This window comes from Ascidia mentula, chromosome 1 (genome assembly GCF_947561715.1).
Source record: "Ascidia mentula chromosome 1, kaAscMent1.1, whole genome shotgun sequence".
Lineage (NCBI taxonomy): Eukaryota > Metazoa > Chordata > Ascidiacea > Phlebobranchia > Ascidiidae > Ascidia > Ascidia mentula.
Genome location: NC_138566.1, coordinates 19,724,108 through 19,740,078, shown reverse-complemented (window position 1 = coordinate 19,740,078; position 15,971 = coordinate 19,724,108). Strand labels below are relative to the sequence as shown.

Sequence of the window (15,971 nt, the reverse complement as noted above, 5' to 3'; positions counted from 1 at the left end):
ACCAAGCTAAGGAAGCTTGCAGTGAGTGTGTCGCTTGGCAGCGGAAATGGTGTATAATTGTCGCTGATCAGATTAACGGGCAGTTTAGCTGAAAAAAAGCACCACGCACCAAAGTTGCTGCTAAGGCCTGTTTTTGTACTCTTCGTAGCAACAGCCGCGTTTTCATTTTTTGAAAATGTATTTTGTAACACAGATGTTGCTGCTGTGAAGTCTTACGCCGGTGTGAAGACTAAACATCAAAACGAAAATGGCATCAAATGCAACTTGCTTGAATGAAAGTTTTAGGTGCAGCAGTGGACTTATTTTACCCCTTGTTAATGAATCAATATGGAGCACAGAATTTCGTGCAATTCTTTACTTGGTTGGACTGCTGTGGAGCTTCATGGCTGTTGCAATAATTGCAGATACATTCATGTGTGCAATAGAAGTCATTACCAGTAAAACTACTGAGGTGAGATGTGTTCTTGTGTTAATCTGTGTCATGCAGTAGCATGGTTTTGAATTGATGACCAGAAAATATATTATGATTTCAACAATTTCTGTCATTTCTTTGTCTTTTTATATTTCTCATGACAGAACATTAATTAGTAAACTGAGCATAATACAATTGTGAAAAAATAGCAGTTAAAAAACTGTTTTATGCTATTCATAAGGTTTTACAACAGAAAAAGACATTTTTAAGTTCTATTTACCATGATACTCCAATTCATTTTGAATGTATGTGAATGATGTATGACTTGTTATTGTTACATATTTGTATTGCTACACATTAGGTCAAAGTTGCGCGACCAGACAAAGAAGAGGGTTATGAAATAGTTCAAGTGAGAGTATGGAACGACACTGTAGCCAATCTTACTTTGATGGCTCTTGGTTCATCGGCACCTGAAATTTTGCTATCCATCATTGAAATTGTATCCAATAACTTCCACGCTGGTGCATTAGGTCCAGGTAAGGCAACTCATCAATAAATACATGTTTTAACTTATTAAAACAAAATAAGTATTTGTATCTTGATTCAAATATAAAATATTTAAGTGCATAACCATTTACTTGTTAGTGTTTGCCTATTGAACTGTTCATTATGTTTGTGAAATGATTGCCCTAGTTCCTTAGGAACAGTATTTAGTTTGTAAAGTCGAAAGCTCTGAGAATTGTTGTCCTGCAGGAACTATTATTGGCTCTGCCTCCTTCAACCTCATGGTCATCATCGCAGTGTGCGTGGCGGGTATTCCCGAAGGCGAGCATCGTCGTGTGAACAGGATGAAGGTCTTCTACACAACGGCTTTCTTTTCGGTGTTTGCTTATGGTTGGCTCTACTTCGTGTTACTCGGACCAAGCAAAAACCATGTAAGCTCTTGCAACTTTGTTGAAAAATGCACGGTTATTTTTCGTGGACTTAGTATCGGTTTCCCTAGCGTGTAGCCAGTTTTTCGGGCACACAATACCCAATTGCAGACAACAGCTGTCAACGCAAACAAGGCGGCGTCCTTTTCCGGTCAGACCTTGCTCAAACTTGCCCAAGGCGTCGGCCGCATTCTTGGCCAGAAGGACGTTGTGTGTCTTCATGCTATTGCCCTTTGATAGTGTTTCCATGAAAGGTTTGTGGACCATAGGGTCTGCGCCAATGCAAACAAATACGACGCTAAGATCGCGCTTTTTTGTACCGGTTTTCACTGGTCGTATTTACGTTTCAGACACGGGTTTGTGTGCTAATCGCTGAATAACCAGGCGACCGGTCATAGCACAATATCGTGACAAATACCGAGTGTTGCAAAATCATAAACCTTTCAACATCTTGGCAGTTGTACACTGCAGCCGAATGGCGTTACAAGTTTTAGAACACAAATGACAAACCACCGTTGTCAATTATAGTTGTTAATTTCATTTTCACGGATCAGCGGCAATTTCGCATTCGACGAGGCCACAATGGGCGTTTTCGTGTCATTACAGTGTAGAAACACTTATTTTTGGAGCGGATGGTAGCGTTCCAGCTGTACAGCAAATGCGATTATTATGTCTCACAGCTGGTGTTGCGTTTTGTTTCAGATCTCATTGTGGGAGGCAGTGATCACGTTTTCTTTCTTTCCTTTGCTCGTGATGTTGGCTTTTCTTGCCGACAAGGATTATTGCGGCAAAAAGAAGGTCAAGGACGATCGGCTTGAAATCGGTTGGTATAATAACGTACATGCTCTGCTTCGGCGCTAAAACATCGTTAGGGTATATACCGAATTAGTTTCTGATGTTGTTTTGAAAAAAAACTGAACCAAATGATAAAAGAAAAGTTCAAAATATAATTGTTGTTGAAAAGCGTATGTTTGCACAACGTACAAATAGAAACGTTTTTTGGGCCGTATGGCAGTGTGTGCTCAAGTCCGTATCTAAGCCTCGGTAAATGGCAGTCGATCCTTTTAGTTTTACTGGCGCATCTCGTCAAAATGCCAATTGTACTAAAACAAGCATGTTAATCCTGCCCTACACGTTGGTGGACATTTCCGACAGTTTTACGTCTTTATCGCGCTTTTAAAGCTCATAGAGATCGGTGAGTTGTGGAAAACAAAGAATTTATGATTCTTTTATCTACGTGACAAAAACTATATCAATACACCATTACAACAAGCAAAATCCCCATTGCTTTGACAGAGCTTGGCAACGCCGCGGAAGACACGGCCCTGATGAAGCAACCCACAACAGAGGAGGAGCGAATGAAAGATGTTGTGGCATCTTTCATGAAAACCCTGGATAAACCTGAAAAGCTGAGTGAAGATGATGCTTCTAACATTGCTGCCTTGCAACTCCAGGTATGTTGTGCGTTTGCATGGCATTCATCGGATGACGGTGTGATTTATTTTGATGACCCTCCCACGCATATTTACTTGCCAGTTTGTATCTCAAGTATAAATCATGAACAGACATTATCTCCCATAGCATATTTTTGAAACTACAATTTCACGCTATGGAGACGCGCAAACAGTGTGTGTGCAGTGTGCACGCGCGGCATGCGCTGTTGCGTCTCCAAATGTCACACGCCATGCCCTGCCATCAAACTTTTCTGAACCCAATCTTTTTCACGAAAACACCGCAATCATTCTACATATTTTCTTTGTTTTAACGCAGGACGAGACCCCGCACAGTCGTGCTTGGTACCGGGTCAAAGCGTCCAGAGATCTTTTTGCCGGCCAGCGGATCCAGCCTCGCTTGAATGAAAATCTGCAAAAGGTAAACTGACGTCTGACGCCAACTGTAATTTGCCTGCACGCCAAACGTGAGGCCGCGTATTTGGTCTGTCATTTACGAACAGACACGCAGGCCGTTAAATCTGCACGCATACCTCAATTGGTCGTGTTACGTATGGGCGTAGGCTTGCGCTGTCGCATTAATTCACGAGGCCTGTTCGGGGCCTATGGGAATAGGAGTGGCTTTTGGCTGACGAGATTCGGGCGCTTTATTTATATTACGACCGTCAGTGCACATTGACATTACGATGAGTTCATCATGCTGCTACTTTAGTAGAAATCCGAGCGAGTTTAATTTATTTTGTGCTGCTAGCTGCTCGTTTCGTTGCAGTAACACGTTTTGTAATATTAAGCAAGCTCGGCCATCTCACAAGTTTAAAAGCTAATTTGCCACGCGCTGCTGCAGTTTTTATTTAGCTCTTTGCCCAATGAATATGACATAAAATCGAAGTCACTGTAAGTTGACCTCATAGATTTAAAACTACTTTTCAATCGGTTTATGGTTTCTTGTGACTTCAATTGAAGTTGCGTTGTATCGAAACCAGTAGGTTTTTCAAGAATTTCGTCTCTTCGTACAACCGGCGGGGTCGTAACTTACACCCTCAGCTGATTAATTTATGCCCGGTGCAGTAAGAGATCTATGCGCGTTTATTTTCCATGCCTGTATTTCAATGAAGGAAGCGCGCGAGCCCACGCTCACCAGCCTTCATTCGTTGACTACACTTTAAATACCTTAACAAGCGTATGGATGAGTTTTTTTAGTAGCAATCTTCTGTATTTCCTCATTAACATTCACCGTTCGCGGCAGAGCACACTGAACTAACAACCAGTAAAAATATGTGACCTTCTAAAAAGGTGGAGGTAGTTAAAATAGCACTAACAGCCTAATTAACGTCACAAAGCTGAATATTGTAGCTGAGTTGGTTCTTATAGTTGTGAACAATGAAGTCTATCGTCCTTATTTTGTGTCCATTTTAATCGCCAACCAGACAAGCATTACATCTCAGTATTAAAACGAACAAGTTTATACATTTCATTGATCCGATCACAAATGCCTGGCATTCTGTTTGCGCATGCGCTGCACCCGAATCCGACATCATGCAATTTACCATCTGCGCGTTACCGTCCTTGTTTAACCATGACGTACTCGCTATCACAATGTCTGATTACATATTATCGTGTGGGCTTTCATAGACGATGTTTGCATGCCAAATATGTTTGTAAACGACTGCCGTTGGCTTTTTCAAATCCAAAATAGCACTGGTCATTCGCGGGCAAAATGTTTACACCGGATTTCGTTATTGTGCGTATATTCCAAGTAATTCAAGTGGGTAAAAATTTGTTTACTCAAAACTATAGTTTTCGCATTTTGTGTTAATGAAGAAAGTAGATCGTGCATATTGTGTAACAAACACCGCACAGTGAATTGGATCGCCCTTGTACTAAAATACAGAGTGATCTTTCATTATTAATTCCTTCACCAGGGTTGCCTTTACACTTCGTTTAACGCAACCCATGAATACTTAATGACAAATCCGCTTGTGGACATATACCCTTCATGTCTAGACGAAAACCAAAAAAACACAAGCCCCACCACCCAGTAACAAACACAAAAAGACTCCCATGCTCCAAACCGAAATTTGCACTTGCGCCCGAGGATCACTATCCCAAGATCTGAATAAAACCCAATTTATGAATCCATGCAAGAGTCACGGATACTTTTGTAATCCGCCGGCCGTTCTTCACTTTCACGAACGACGTAACTCGCCAATGCCATGCAGCGGGCAAAATACCAGGTGTTCTTGATCGATTTAATGTGAACTGCAATAGTCTGCAACCACAGGCGTCAAAACAGTGTTGACTTGCACAGTTGCACTTGACCTTAGGGTTATTGTAAGTGCTTTCACCCGTTTGAAGCTCCTGTAAACCTCACGGCTTTGACGCCGTTGAAAAACTCTCAATACTACCATCGTCGTTTTATCTGCGTAGGTGCTGCGCTCAGGATCAACAACTCAGGTTGGCAATTTCTCCTTTATGTTGATTTTTTCTAGTTTGTGGTGTGTTTGTTTGCAAACGTCGTCTTCCAGGTGTAAATCCGCACTTCGAGTTGTCGCCTGCCTAATAGCTTGATTTTTTTCGGTGACTTTTTTCACAGCACGAGTTTCCACCTTTTAATTTTCCTTTCTTCAGTTACTTAAGTCCTATCGTTTTACCTACTTTCGCCCAAATCCCGGTCCGAAGCTTTTAAACTGTTAGTTCAATGTAGACCATTGAAGTTTAAAAGCTACTGCTGCCACGACCCGACGTTCGAATTGTGTAAAATCATTAAAATAACGATTTGTTCGCCGATTTAGAAGCAAATCTTTGACCCCACGAGGAGAGAAATCGAAAGCAAATGACATTAAATGTCGCCTTTACCTTATTATCGATTAAACAGGCCTCTAACCCATTGACTTAAGGACGTCAAAATCGGAAGTTAAAAAATATTTATACCTTCTCGCGTTGTTTAGTGGTCCCTAAAGACGATTGACTTTTTTTGCGTTCAATAAAAGGCAGCTTATACCCAGGTGCTGATTTAACACTGTTGCAATGCTAAAGGCGCATGCGCTTTTGATAGCTTTTGGTCAATTAAGATATGAACTTGTCGCTGCGACAGTGACAAGCATGCAAAGGATGCAATTGCTCCGCAGGCGCAATCTGTATGGAATTATCTCACTAAACCGAATTTCCAGGTCGTCTTAAACCTGTGCAAAACCTTTTAAAGTATATTAACCACACAATCCCTGTGTGAGGGGTGACATGCCGCTGAAACAAGTCGCAACGCCACCCCTTCTAAAAAATTAATGTCACCTCGTGCAACGCACTTGGCTGCATTTGCAAAGCGACCGCTTTGCTTTGTTTCAATGAACTACAAGGCCTCGTGTCCATCAAGCTAAGCATAAAATGAATATTTCATGGTATGTCGGGGAATAAAAAACGTGCAGAATAAGCAGTAGGTTCAACGTGTGAATCGCCTATTAAACTAGTAAAATGCCTCTTAAACATTCATGACACTTTTATTTTGTGGATATACTATAGAACACAGACGTACATTTGGTATTAAGACACAGACTATTAATGTTAATCATGTAATAAAGGTTTTCCTGAAGCTGGACACTATGCGAATGCGCAATAAACTATACATAATAGTTGACAAGCTTAAATTATTAGCAGCTGCACGTATTTTTGATGAAAATAATGTGCAAACAACGTATAGGTTTACTATACGTGTCATGTGCTTTATATCTGTAAATTGTATCTTACGCAAAAGTGTGGGTATGGTTCAAAGCCTCATATGCTTGGACTTCCCGTGCATGTTCGCAACAAAAGCGGAAGTCCTTCTTGAAAAGATGTCAATCAAACAGCCCAAAGCGATCGGCTCTAAAGGTTGAGAATCCCAAACGTTAGAAAGATAACTGCAATCTGAAACCGCATTCATTTAAACTTACCTGCAAAAATAAGTTCCAATTCTCAAGTCTTTCTTCCCCTGGTTCCTTTACTATAAGTAACTTTGTTACCGCATGTATACTCGGAAGGTGGCATGTAAGCTTCACTGTGTTCCACGTATTGTTGTATAGTTGCTTGCTTGCATGCGTTTGCACGTCGCCTGCACATAAAATCGCATGTTGTCAAGTTTGAGCTTTGTACGGTAGACACATAAGTACCCGCACCCTGTAACATTTTATCTTTTTCCGTTAAAACTCTTTTTGTGTTGTTTTAAAGACGAGGGTAGTTGTAAACCTACTTTATCGCAGTTGAGCGTTAAATAAAAAGTCACAGCAATGCAGCTTAACCTATTTGACATAATACTCCCCATTCTCCACATCCGCCCATCTTCGGTGGGGTTTTCTTTTTGCTTCGCGTTGCATTAACAAAAACGTATGTGCCGGCGCTCGTCCGAACAGCTCGCGGAAGTGACGCACGCAAATGGCGTGGCACCGACCACCACTCAACGTCTGGAATTGGATCAAATACTCAGCGCAGTTCGTCTCTCCACCGAGATCGAATTCGACGCTGTCTCATGCTCGGTGATGGAAAATTGTGGATCTGTGAAGCTGATCGTGGTGAGGCACGGCGACCTGTCTAAGGAAGCCAGCGTCAGGTGCGTAAAAACTGACAAGCACTAGGTAGACAAACGGATTATCTTTGCTGAGAATGGCTTTTACCAAACTGTGTGCTTTGACTTTACCCCGTTCGTCAGATACACTTAAAAGTATAATTTTGTTGCAGTCGAGCTCAGTTAAAGTTCATCACACCCAAAACGGTCTGCAAATAGGCTTATTATAGTTGGCATTTAGCCTACCCACATGAAGCGCATTCTTCTCAAAGTTTGACCTGCCATTTCCTGTGAATAAACATTAATGTATTACGTTGGTTTTTAACGTAATACACATCAACTGGATGTCTCTCAAGACCGCGGTAAAAGGTTTTCCACCGCCTGGGTGGTGGTGAGAATAGGGCGACAGTACGTTGGAATTATGATCCGGTTGGTGGTCAGGGACGATTTCCGTTTGAAAAGGAGAACAAACCTTTCGGGTGAAACTTTGACCACATTTGAATGTCAAACGTGCGATGTGGTTATCAAGTTTACGCATGCTCGTTCACTCGCGAAACAAGAAAACATGAAACTTTACAGGTGATTGCTTTGCAGGAACTCACAATAGTGGCCTTGTTCGCTTTCTATTTACAGTTTTATCGTAAATTGCCGTCGACGCCATGGTTTACGGTTTAAATATTAACTGTCAAGATTTTTGAAACATTGTTAGCACACCCGGGCAAGTAAGCATGCGGGAACCTTCAACGTCTGAAAACATTTATCAAGTCTGAAAAAAAGGGATTGTTTTAAAAGTCACCCTAATCGCGCCTATAGGCGTGTAAGGATGCGTTAACGAGATAGTTGTCATCAATTTCTCATACAGTAAACTATAACTTCCGTCGCTTACGCCGTTGTTTTGCGTCAAAGTTCCTCCGGCTGGTTTCAGTACTGTTATAAAATGAGCCGAAGTTTATCTTTAGTTACGAATGAAACCGAATACGATGACGCATGTGTTGTTGACGCCGTTACGTTAGGGGTTTCTATCCTTGCTTGTTTACTGCATCCTTTCTTTATCGAGGATAAAAAAAACTCCTTTGTTGGAAAACAAAACGTTATCATGGCTTCATAGTGCAAAGCAAGTTGTAACACTATTTGTTTTATAACCTCCTATACATGAATTATTCGTCCATGGTATATAGTTAACTCCTCGGCACACCCAAGTAATTAAAATGATCGTGGATGTGGTCATGCAGTCTTTACGAATGGTCGCGGTCATTTAGATTCCTTTCCTCAAGTGTCTTTCAAACTTGAATGAAAGGCTTGTTCATTTCATTTCGTGTGCTACTTGAGTTGCTTCAGTCGACGTATTGCGTGTTGTTTGAAACAAAAACCTAATTTCGGTTGAAAAGCCGTAGTGAGCTTATTGTTCATGCAAGTCCTTGTCTCGGCTTTTGAGTATATAAACTTCCGGACCTGTGCACTTTTCAAGCTCCAAATGCAAAGCGATTTTACATTGCATTCCGCCGTTTTGTGTGACGCGCGCTAGTTTTTCCATTGAAAAGAATTTCGAAAAAAACCTGCGTTGTTTCACAAACACTTGAGTTTACAAATTAGCGAACGTGCCAAACCGAATGTTTACTTATGTGTTCGGTATTACCAGTTGGAGGAGGTTCACGTGCCGTCGATAGTGCGTCGGCGATCAACCATCCATGAAATTACGGCTTGTCGTAGGAGACCTCGCTTTACAGGTCGTAGGCTTAGCGTGACCGACGAGTCATCACGACGTTCCGTGCTCACGCAAACAAGCAGTGACCTTTTACGTTTTTCGGCAGCGTTTGCTGGCCCGGGGGCAAAATAGGTGTGATTTTAAACTGCTACAACATGACTCTTGTAACCACTGGTTTTCGAGTGAATGTTCATTTTAAATCAACCATACACCACAAGGCATTTTTGCATCTTCGAAGCAGCACTCGATTCTAGTTGTTACTTTCGCAGTAGCTTCAATCTGGGAACCATGTTATATGTGACATTTATTGTTGGGCACCGTTTGATGTTCTGGGCGCGTACATTAGACCGTAGCTACACGATAAGCTTGTTGTAAATCATTAACCAGATGTGATGCTCAAATGCTAACGTTGTGTTTTCTTGCAGTTACGAGACGATTGACGGGACTGCAAACGCCGGTGAAGACTACATCGCTTCGAAAGACGTCCTAACTTTCCAACCGAAAGTAAGATGAAGTTTAAATTTTGACAACATGTGTGCTGTGCAAATACTTGCGTTGTGGCATACTTCAAACGTACGATGGGTTAGCAAGACCTTCCAACTTCTGTGTGACTCAAATGTTGATTGTATGTTTCCAATATATTTATGTTTTGATGCCATTGAACTTGCAAGTCTTGAAATGTCAGTGATGATGAAACGAAAATGTAATTATAGAATTGCAGTCGGTCACAGCACAAATTCATGTTTGCGTAAAATCACTTTCTTAGTACGTGCAGAAGACAATCGTGTAATACAACTTCAGCAGCTTTTGTGATCTCCTTTAATACAATCTCACTCACTCTGAACGTCCTTTCTGATTGATTACATAACCTAAATACCACAAACTTTCGGGTGAAAAGCGCGAAGATTTTGATTTGTGATAAATCTATTCTTATCTTGTATCGAATTTCATTCCAGGAATCGCGGCAGACGATTGAAATCAAGATCATAGATGACAACGTGTGGGAACCTGACGAGACCTTTTTCGTTAAGCTTGCACTACCTGAGCGAGATGTAAACGACAACGACGATACTGAATATGTCACTCTCGGCCGAAAGGTCATCAACCAAATTACGATCATCAACGACGACGGTGGGTTTTACATTTGCAGGCAACACGTTATTTAAGTGAGAGGTTTGTCGTACCCAAGGGTTGGGGTATTGATTGGGTTCGCGTTTTTGTGTTGTTATTCATATCATTGGGATGGTACCGGGCACATGCATTTTTTGCACGAAATAAAATAAATCTCTTTGTACTTCGAGAACTTTTCCGTTGCTGAGCGTGATACAACTATAGACATCAACGTTTCGTGTATTGAAATTGTTTTACACTTGCTTCCCATTGCGAGTGAACGATCAAAACCTCTTTACAGTGTATCAGCGTTATTCCCCCTTTCTCCAAAACATCTGACCGTTAAAAACAACGACTTCTTTGCATCGGATTAAAGTTAATGGACATTAAATCGTCGCTGACCCAATTTCGTGTGACCCCGACCCAACGAAACTGACCCTGAATACGCACTCCAAAGACGTGGTTTTAAATTCTTCAAACTCCACAGGCCTTTCCCGGTTCTCAGATTTCATTCCACGGGCGTAAGGGATTTCCGTCAGGGAATCTTTCTTTGCTTTACAGTCGTTTTCGCTTCTACGCTCGGTGTCCCGCGGCCGCCCATAAAATATGCATGAAAGTTATTACCTTGAAAACAAGGGACCGATCGTCCTGTGACGCAATCACTTCTCCCTGTGCCAATCGCCATTACACGCTCACACACAGCTGTCGGAATGAACTTTCGATATTTGGCGCAGGTCGATTACTGCAAATTGAATTTTTTTTTTAATCAATTCAATTTCGTTTCTTCCTCACATTTTGGTACTTCAATGCCAAGTGCGGTCTTGCCCCGGTTCGCTTTCGAATTGGAACCATAACTCAGCTAACGACTGTCAAAGTTATTGCCATGAAGTCCCACAGGGTTTTGTATTGCTTCCAGTTACTGTGATATTGCGTTTGCTCAACAAACTTAACCAACGAGTAGTTACTGTAGAAGCTGTAAATTGCTGCAGAAATCAGTTTGCAGCTGCAGTCGTCGCGATAATTAAACTGTTATCTTTTGTACAGAACCTGGAACAATCGAGTTCACTAAACCGAGTTATCTGGTGAAGGAGAGTGTCGGTGATGCTTACATCCCAATTCAACGAACCAACGGAGCCGACGGCGTGGTGGAGGTTGAATGGAAGTAAGCAAGAATTCTTGTAACTTGGTAAATTCACCCAATGCTGCCGTAAAGTTTAACTTTGCATTGTGGACAAGGAATGTACTATAGTAGGCGGATTAGTGTTCAATAGCGTTTTCAAACACATCTTCACGTGTGTTGATACAATGAAGGAAACAACTTCGCTGAGTAATGACTTCTGGTTTTATTGCCATCAACCAAGCAAAATATATCATTGATTAAAGTTTCAAATGACGACTGTTGAAAGGGCGTCGTGGGACAACATCTCTACCGCTGAACCCAAAAACTCTAGATCTTATTAATATACATACAAACTCAGCGCTACGTTGCAAAATAGCACTCGGCAAACAGTAATATACCGTACTTAACCCAACCAACGTTGATGTGATTAATGTGCTTGTCGCCCGTTTCCCCAATAACACGCCAAGCTGCGGCGTCAAACGCGCAATGACATAAAGAACGTGGCACGCAAATTACCGCGTACACACCCTGACCTATTCACTAGCAGTGCGTGGGACGCGACTTTATTCGGAATTCAATATTTGCTTGCCGGGAGTTGGGTTACGTCATGGTAACATCCAGCACCGTATGTTTACGCTCCTGTGTATCAACTGTGGGAGCAGGTTTAAAATGGCGCGAAACCAACACGTCATATGTTAACGTCAACCGAGTTAATTATTTCGAGGAACTAATTTTAGCATGCTAACGCAAATGTACAGGATACGAAGAAGTTTTTCAACGTTTTGTGATCTGCCTTTCTATGTTTGTTATCATTGATTCGACCCAATTTCCTACGTTGTTCAGATTACGTGGCCGACGGTCTTACTTTATTCACCGGGTGTGTGATTATATTCTGTGAATTACTACGTTGCTGTAACTTACCTGGGAATAAACCGGTGGTTTGCACATACTGCCAATTGTATACGTGTCATATTATAGACTTACCAACGAATAATTAACATCTACAACTTTTTCAAGCAATCCAATGCATTATTTAACGACGACGCACAAGCTATCATTGCCGAGCATACAAATTAACCTTTCGGTGCTCGACAGGATCGGTCTTCCTCTATTGTCACGAATGATGGCTTGGTTGAACAAATAGTTATTCTGCGCCTCAGCCTAAATGGCGCGCTAACTACCTGGAACGGTTGAAATAGTGGGGCTCTTTGTTTGTTGCCGCGACTTCCAACGTTATGATTTTACGGCCTTTATTACAAAACGTCCACCACATCCATACAAGCAATTTTTATTCGTTGAACTACCAAATAACCTCTTGTTTTTTTTTGTTTTCTTTGTGTGTGTTTTACCAATTTAGCAGCTTTTTTTGATCTGCTTTGATGTTAGGTCAGATGTGGCCCAAAATGTTTGTTGCTTTACCTATCCGCACTGGCGTTTATTGAAAGTTATTTTCCACAGTGCTACAGACTTGACAGCCAAGGAAGGATCTCACTTTATCGGCCGCACCGGGAAGGTAGTTTTTGAGCATGGCGAAGATGAAAAAAACATTGAGATACCAATTATTAACGATCACAAAACCAAGAAAGATGAAAACTTTCAGGTAATTGTTCGTTTAACTGTATATTAGTCCATACATGTGTCTCTCGCGACAACACAGTAGCTTTATTACTTCATAACATATTTTATATCCGCGCTTTGTGTCAGTTCTGGATGGAGTTTTCGTATGGTTGTTTGTACTAAGTTACTTCTGGCTTACAAGCTTATGTTTACTACAAGAGAACTAAATCTGTTTGTCGATATCGAATTCGCCAACGCACAACAAGCACTAAAATCACAACGATCTTTTCTCTCGACGCTTGTTTGTCAAGGAGATCGATACACGGTTCCCATCGCAAGCAACTGTTGCCACCAGCAGTCCCGTTCATCTGATGAAATATAGATGATCGTACTGATATATTGGTTTATGGTTGCGTCCAGTTTCGTGTGTTATTCCAGAATCTTAATATGGATCGCGGCTCTCAAGTATCGCGGCCTTCGCGACCATTTACCGCAGTATTTTGGATCAATCCGTCGTCTGGTTCAATCCGGTTCAGTCGGGTTGGCTACGGTTTATTGATTTATGTGGCGTTAAGAGCAATTACGCTCTACTTACAACTCGACAGATAACGACAATTGTCGTATGCATTGTCTCCTTCTTTTGTGAATCATTCTATATGAGCTGAAATCGTTAGGGTTCATAACAAATGCATGGCAATCTAATAGTCGTTGGAAAACGGCAACCAACCTATATATGATTTCATATAGTCACGTTTTTTCAACAGCTATCAATCGTAAGCGCCTCTGGCGGGGCAACGTTGGGTCACACACAGAAAACCATCGTCACTATTGTCGGAGATGATGGTAAGTGTCACTTGTTGGGGTTTCGCTATGTTGTATTTAGTAATATAGTGCTGTAAACTTACGAGCATCATCTGGAATTCTGGGATAACAACACAAGAATACACGACTTATGTTGTCATCGATTTATGTGATTAAAGCTTATTCTCATAACCCCCTTTTTCCCAACAGAGTTTGATGGCTTGGTGCGTCGTATTGTCGCCAAAACCCACTTAAAACTCTCAAAGATGAAGCTGGGGTCGCAGTCTTGGGCTGATCAGTTCACCCAGGCGATGAACGTGAACGGGGGCGACATTGAAAACGCAACTGGCGGTGATTACGTCATGCACTTCGTTACATTTGCCTTCAAGGTAATTTCTTGTACCAACTAAACGAATGGTTAACGATAGTATGAGTAAGCAGTGCTAATATTTCTTAAAATGTAGGTGATTTTCGCTTTTCTTCCGCCCCCGAGTATCTGGGGAGGGTGGGCTTGCTTCTGCAGCGCTCTGGTTGCTCTCATCGGTCTTACGGCTCTCATAAGCGACCTCGCAAGCATATTCGGGTGTCTCATATACCTCCCCGTAAGTTGTATTTAGTTTATTTTTGTTTTTGTTAATCAGTCGCGCTACTTCTGTCACATCGAAAATATAAGTCAGGTTAATTTCAAAACCTTATTCAAACGACCTTTTTCTTCAGCCTACGATTAACGCCATCACTATAGTGGCTCTGGGCACATCTCTACCAGATCTCTTCGCAAGCAGAACGGCAGCATTGCAGGAAAAATACGCCGACAACAGCATAGGAAATGTCACAGGGAGCAACAGTGTGAACGTTTTCCTCGGACTTGGACTACCCTGGCTCATTGCCGCCATCTACTGGAAAGTTAAGACGGTGAGTCTGCAAGTGGTTAATTTCGATTGCGTTAAACAGCATCTTTTTTCTCGTATTCATTTTTGCAGCCGCGTTACAAAATTTGCATGTCGTTGAACAGAAATTATTGCATAGAATTGTGAAATAGTCTTTGACAAACACCAGAAAAGAAAACAAAACAGTACAAAGATTTCGTGTCAAACTAAACAAAAGCTCTATCAAGTGACCTGCGATGCGTAGTTTAAAGTCGCTACTGGTTAAAACCGATTTTGATAAATTTACTTCTTTGCAGAACTCTGATTTTTACGTCCCGGCTGGAACAATCGGCTTCAGCGTTGCTCTCTACTCAATCGCCGCCATCATTTGTATTTTTACCCTCGTTGCTCGGCGCCACCTTAAGATATTTGGCAACACAGAGTTGGGAGGGCCCAATGGCCCCAAATACGCCACTGCGGCCTTCTTCGTGCTTCTGTGGTTGCTGTATATTCTGCTGTCTTCCCTGCAAGCCACTGGAGTCATAGCTGGGTTTTAAATGTGCAGCGTGAAGTTTTCGAGTTCGAATTTGAGTCTGTTGTTGAAATAAGTCGCTTTGACTAGAAAACTTTATTTTTAGCTTGAGTATCAAGTGTACAATGGCCTATTGTGGCCTGGGTTGTTGACTTTAACAAACGTTTTTTGACAACATTAATGTAGCTTGGTTCCTTGCGCTAGGGTTGAACTTATTGGTTGCAAAATGTGCCTATAGACACTGTTGATGGAAAAGTGGTGTCGCAAAAAATCTTGGTCATTGAACTATTAAATGCGTGAAGTTATTTTTTTTTATATAACTCTTGAAATTTATGTTTTGATGAAACCTTACTCCATCTAGCGTTAGGTGTGTTAGGATATATGTACATATATGTAAACTTAAACTAAATGCGGTATTTGACTTTGGAGTTCATATCCACTAATCATGTCACGCCGCTTTTGTATTGTTATCAACATTAATTGCACTATCACCACATTTTTTGAAGCAACTGTAGCGTTTTTTATTCGATTTTCTAGCGATTTTTTTCATTGCATCCTGATTCATACTTAGACATTCGAACTGCTATTTCTGTAATTTCTTGAAAAATGTTCTTTTAACTGAACGTTTTTTTGTTTTGCTGCGAAATCGTGCTCCCAATTTTTCGAAATCAAATATTATCATCAGTTATGCTTCAAAAGAAAAAAGGGTCGTATTTTGTATTCCAATAAAATCATTTATAAAATAATAATACTTTGGCTGCAGTTTAGAGAAGGGATGATTGCAGCCGATATCTACTGTGTAGGTGAGCCACAAGGCATAAAAGATTGAGGACCGCTTGTATAGACTGATAGGGCAGAGCGTGCGGCACTGACCTGTTCAAGTTTAAAAAATATAACACTAAGTTCTTTAGGTGGCGTGGATTTTTGAACGGCATTGGCTTCGTTTGCCAC

At 41.4% G+C, this 15,971-nt stretch overlaps 1 protein-coding gene across 2 annotated transcripts; it reads left to right on the top strand.

The window, feature by feature from the left end:
- The first annotated feature begins 152 nt into the window (after window positions 1-152).
- On the top strand, window positions 153-15,760 carry LOC145898658 (sodium/calcium exchanger 3-like). 2 transcript variants are annotated; one of them, XM_082990130.1, is made up of 17 exons: window positions 155-451; window positions 774-948; window positions 1,166-1,347; window positions 2,047-2,167; window positions 2,641-2,798; window positions 3,115-3,216; window positions 5,223-5,249; window positions 7,178-7,374; window positions 9,460-9,538; window positions 9,991-10,165; window positions 11,189-11,306; window positions 12,723-12,864; window positions 13,586-13,664; window positions 13,833-14,011; window positions 14,087-14,224; window positions 14,340-14,534; window positions 14,806-15,760. In XM_082990130.1, exons 1-17 carry the CDS (start codon window positions 248-250, stop codon window positions 15,043-15,045), a joined length of 2,511 nt encoding a protein of 836 aa, XP_082846256.1. In that variant the 5' UTR covers window positions 155-247; the 3' UTR covers window positions 15,046-15,760. The 2 variants fall into 2 exon arrangements, with proteins under 2 accessions (XP_082852532.1, XP_082846256.1); XM_082996406.1 differs by lacking the exon at window positions 5,223-5,249 and having other exon boundaries at window positions 153-451.
- Window positions 15,761-15,971: the final 211 nt, after the last annotated feature.

Coding starts and splice junctions, on each gene's coding strand:
- LOC145898658 (XM_082990130.1), top strand. CDS start 248: ATGGCATCAAATGCAACTTGCTTGAATGAAAGTTTTAGGTGCAGCAGT. Junction 1,348..2,046: donor TCGGACCAAGCAAAAACCAT/GTAAGCTCTTGC, acceptor GTTTTGTTTCAG/ATCTCATTGTGGGAGGCAGT. Junction 13,665..13,832: donor CACTATTGTCGGAGATGATG/GTAAGTGTCACT, acceptor TTTTCCCAACAG/AGTTTGATGGCTTGGTGCGT.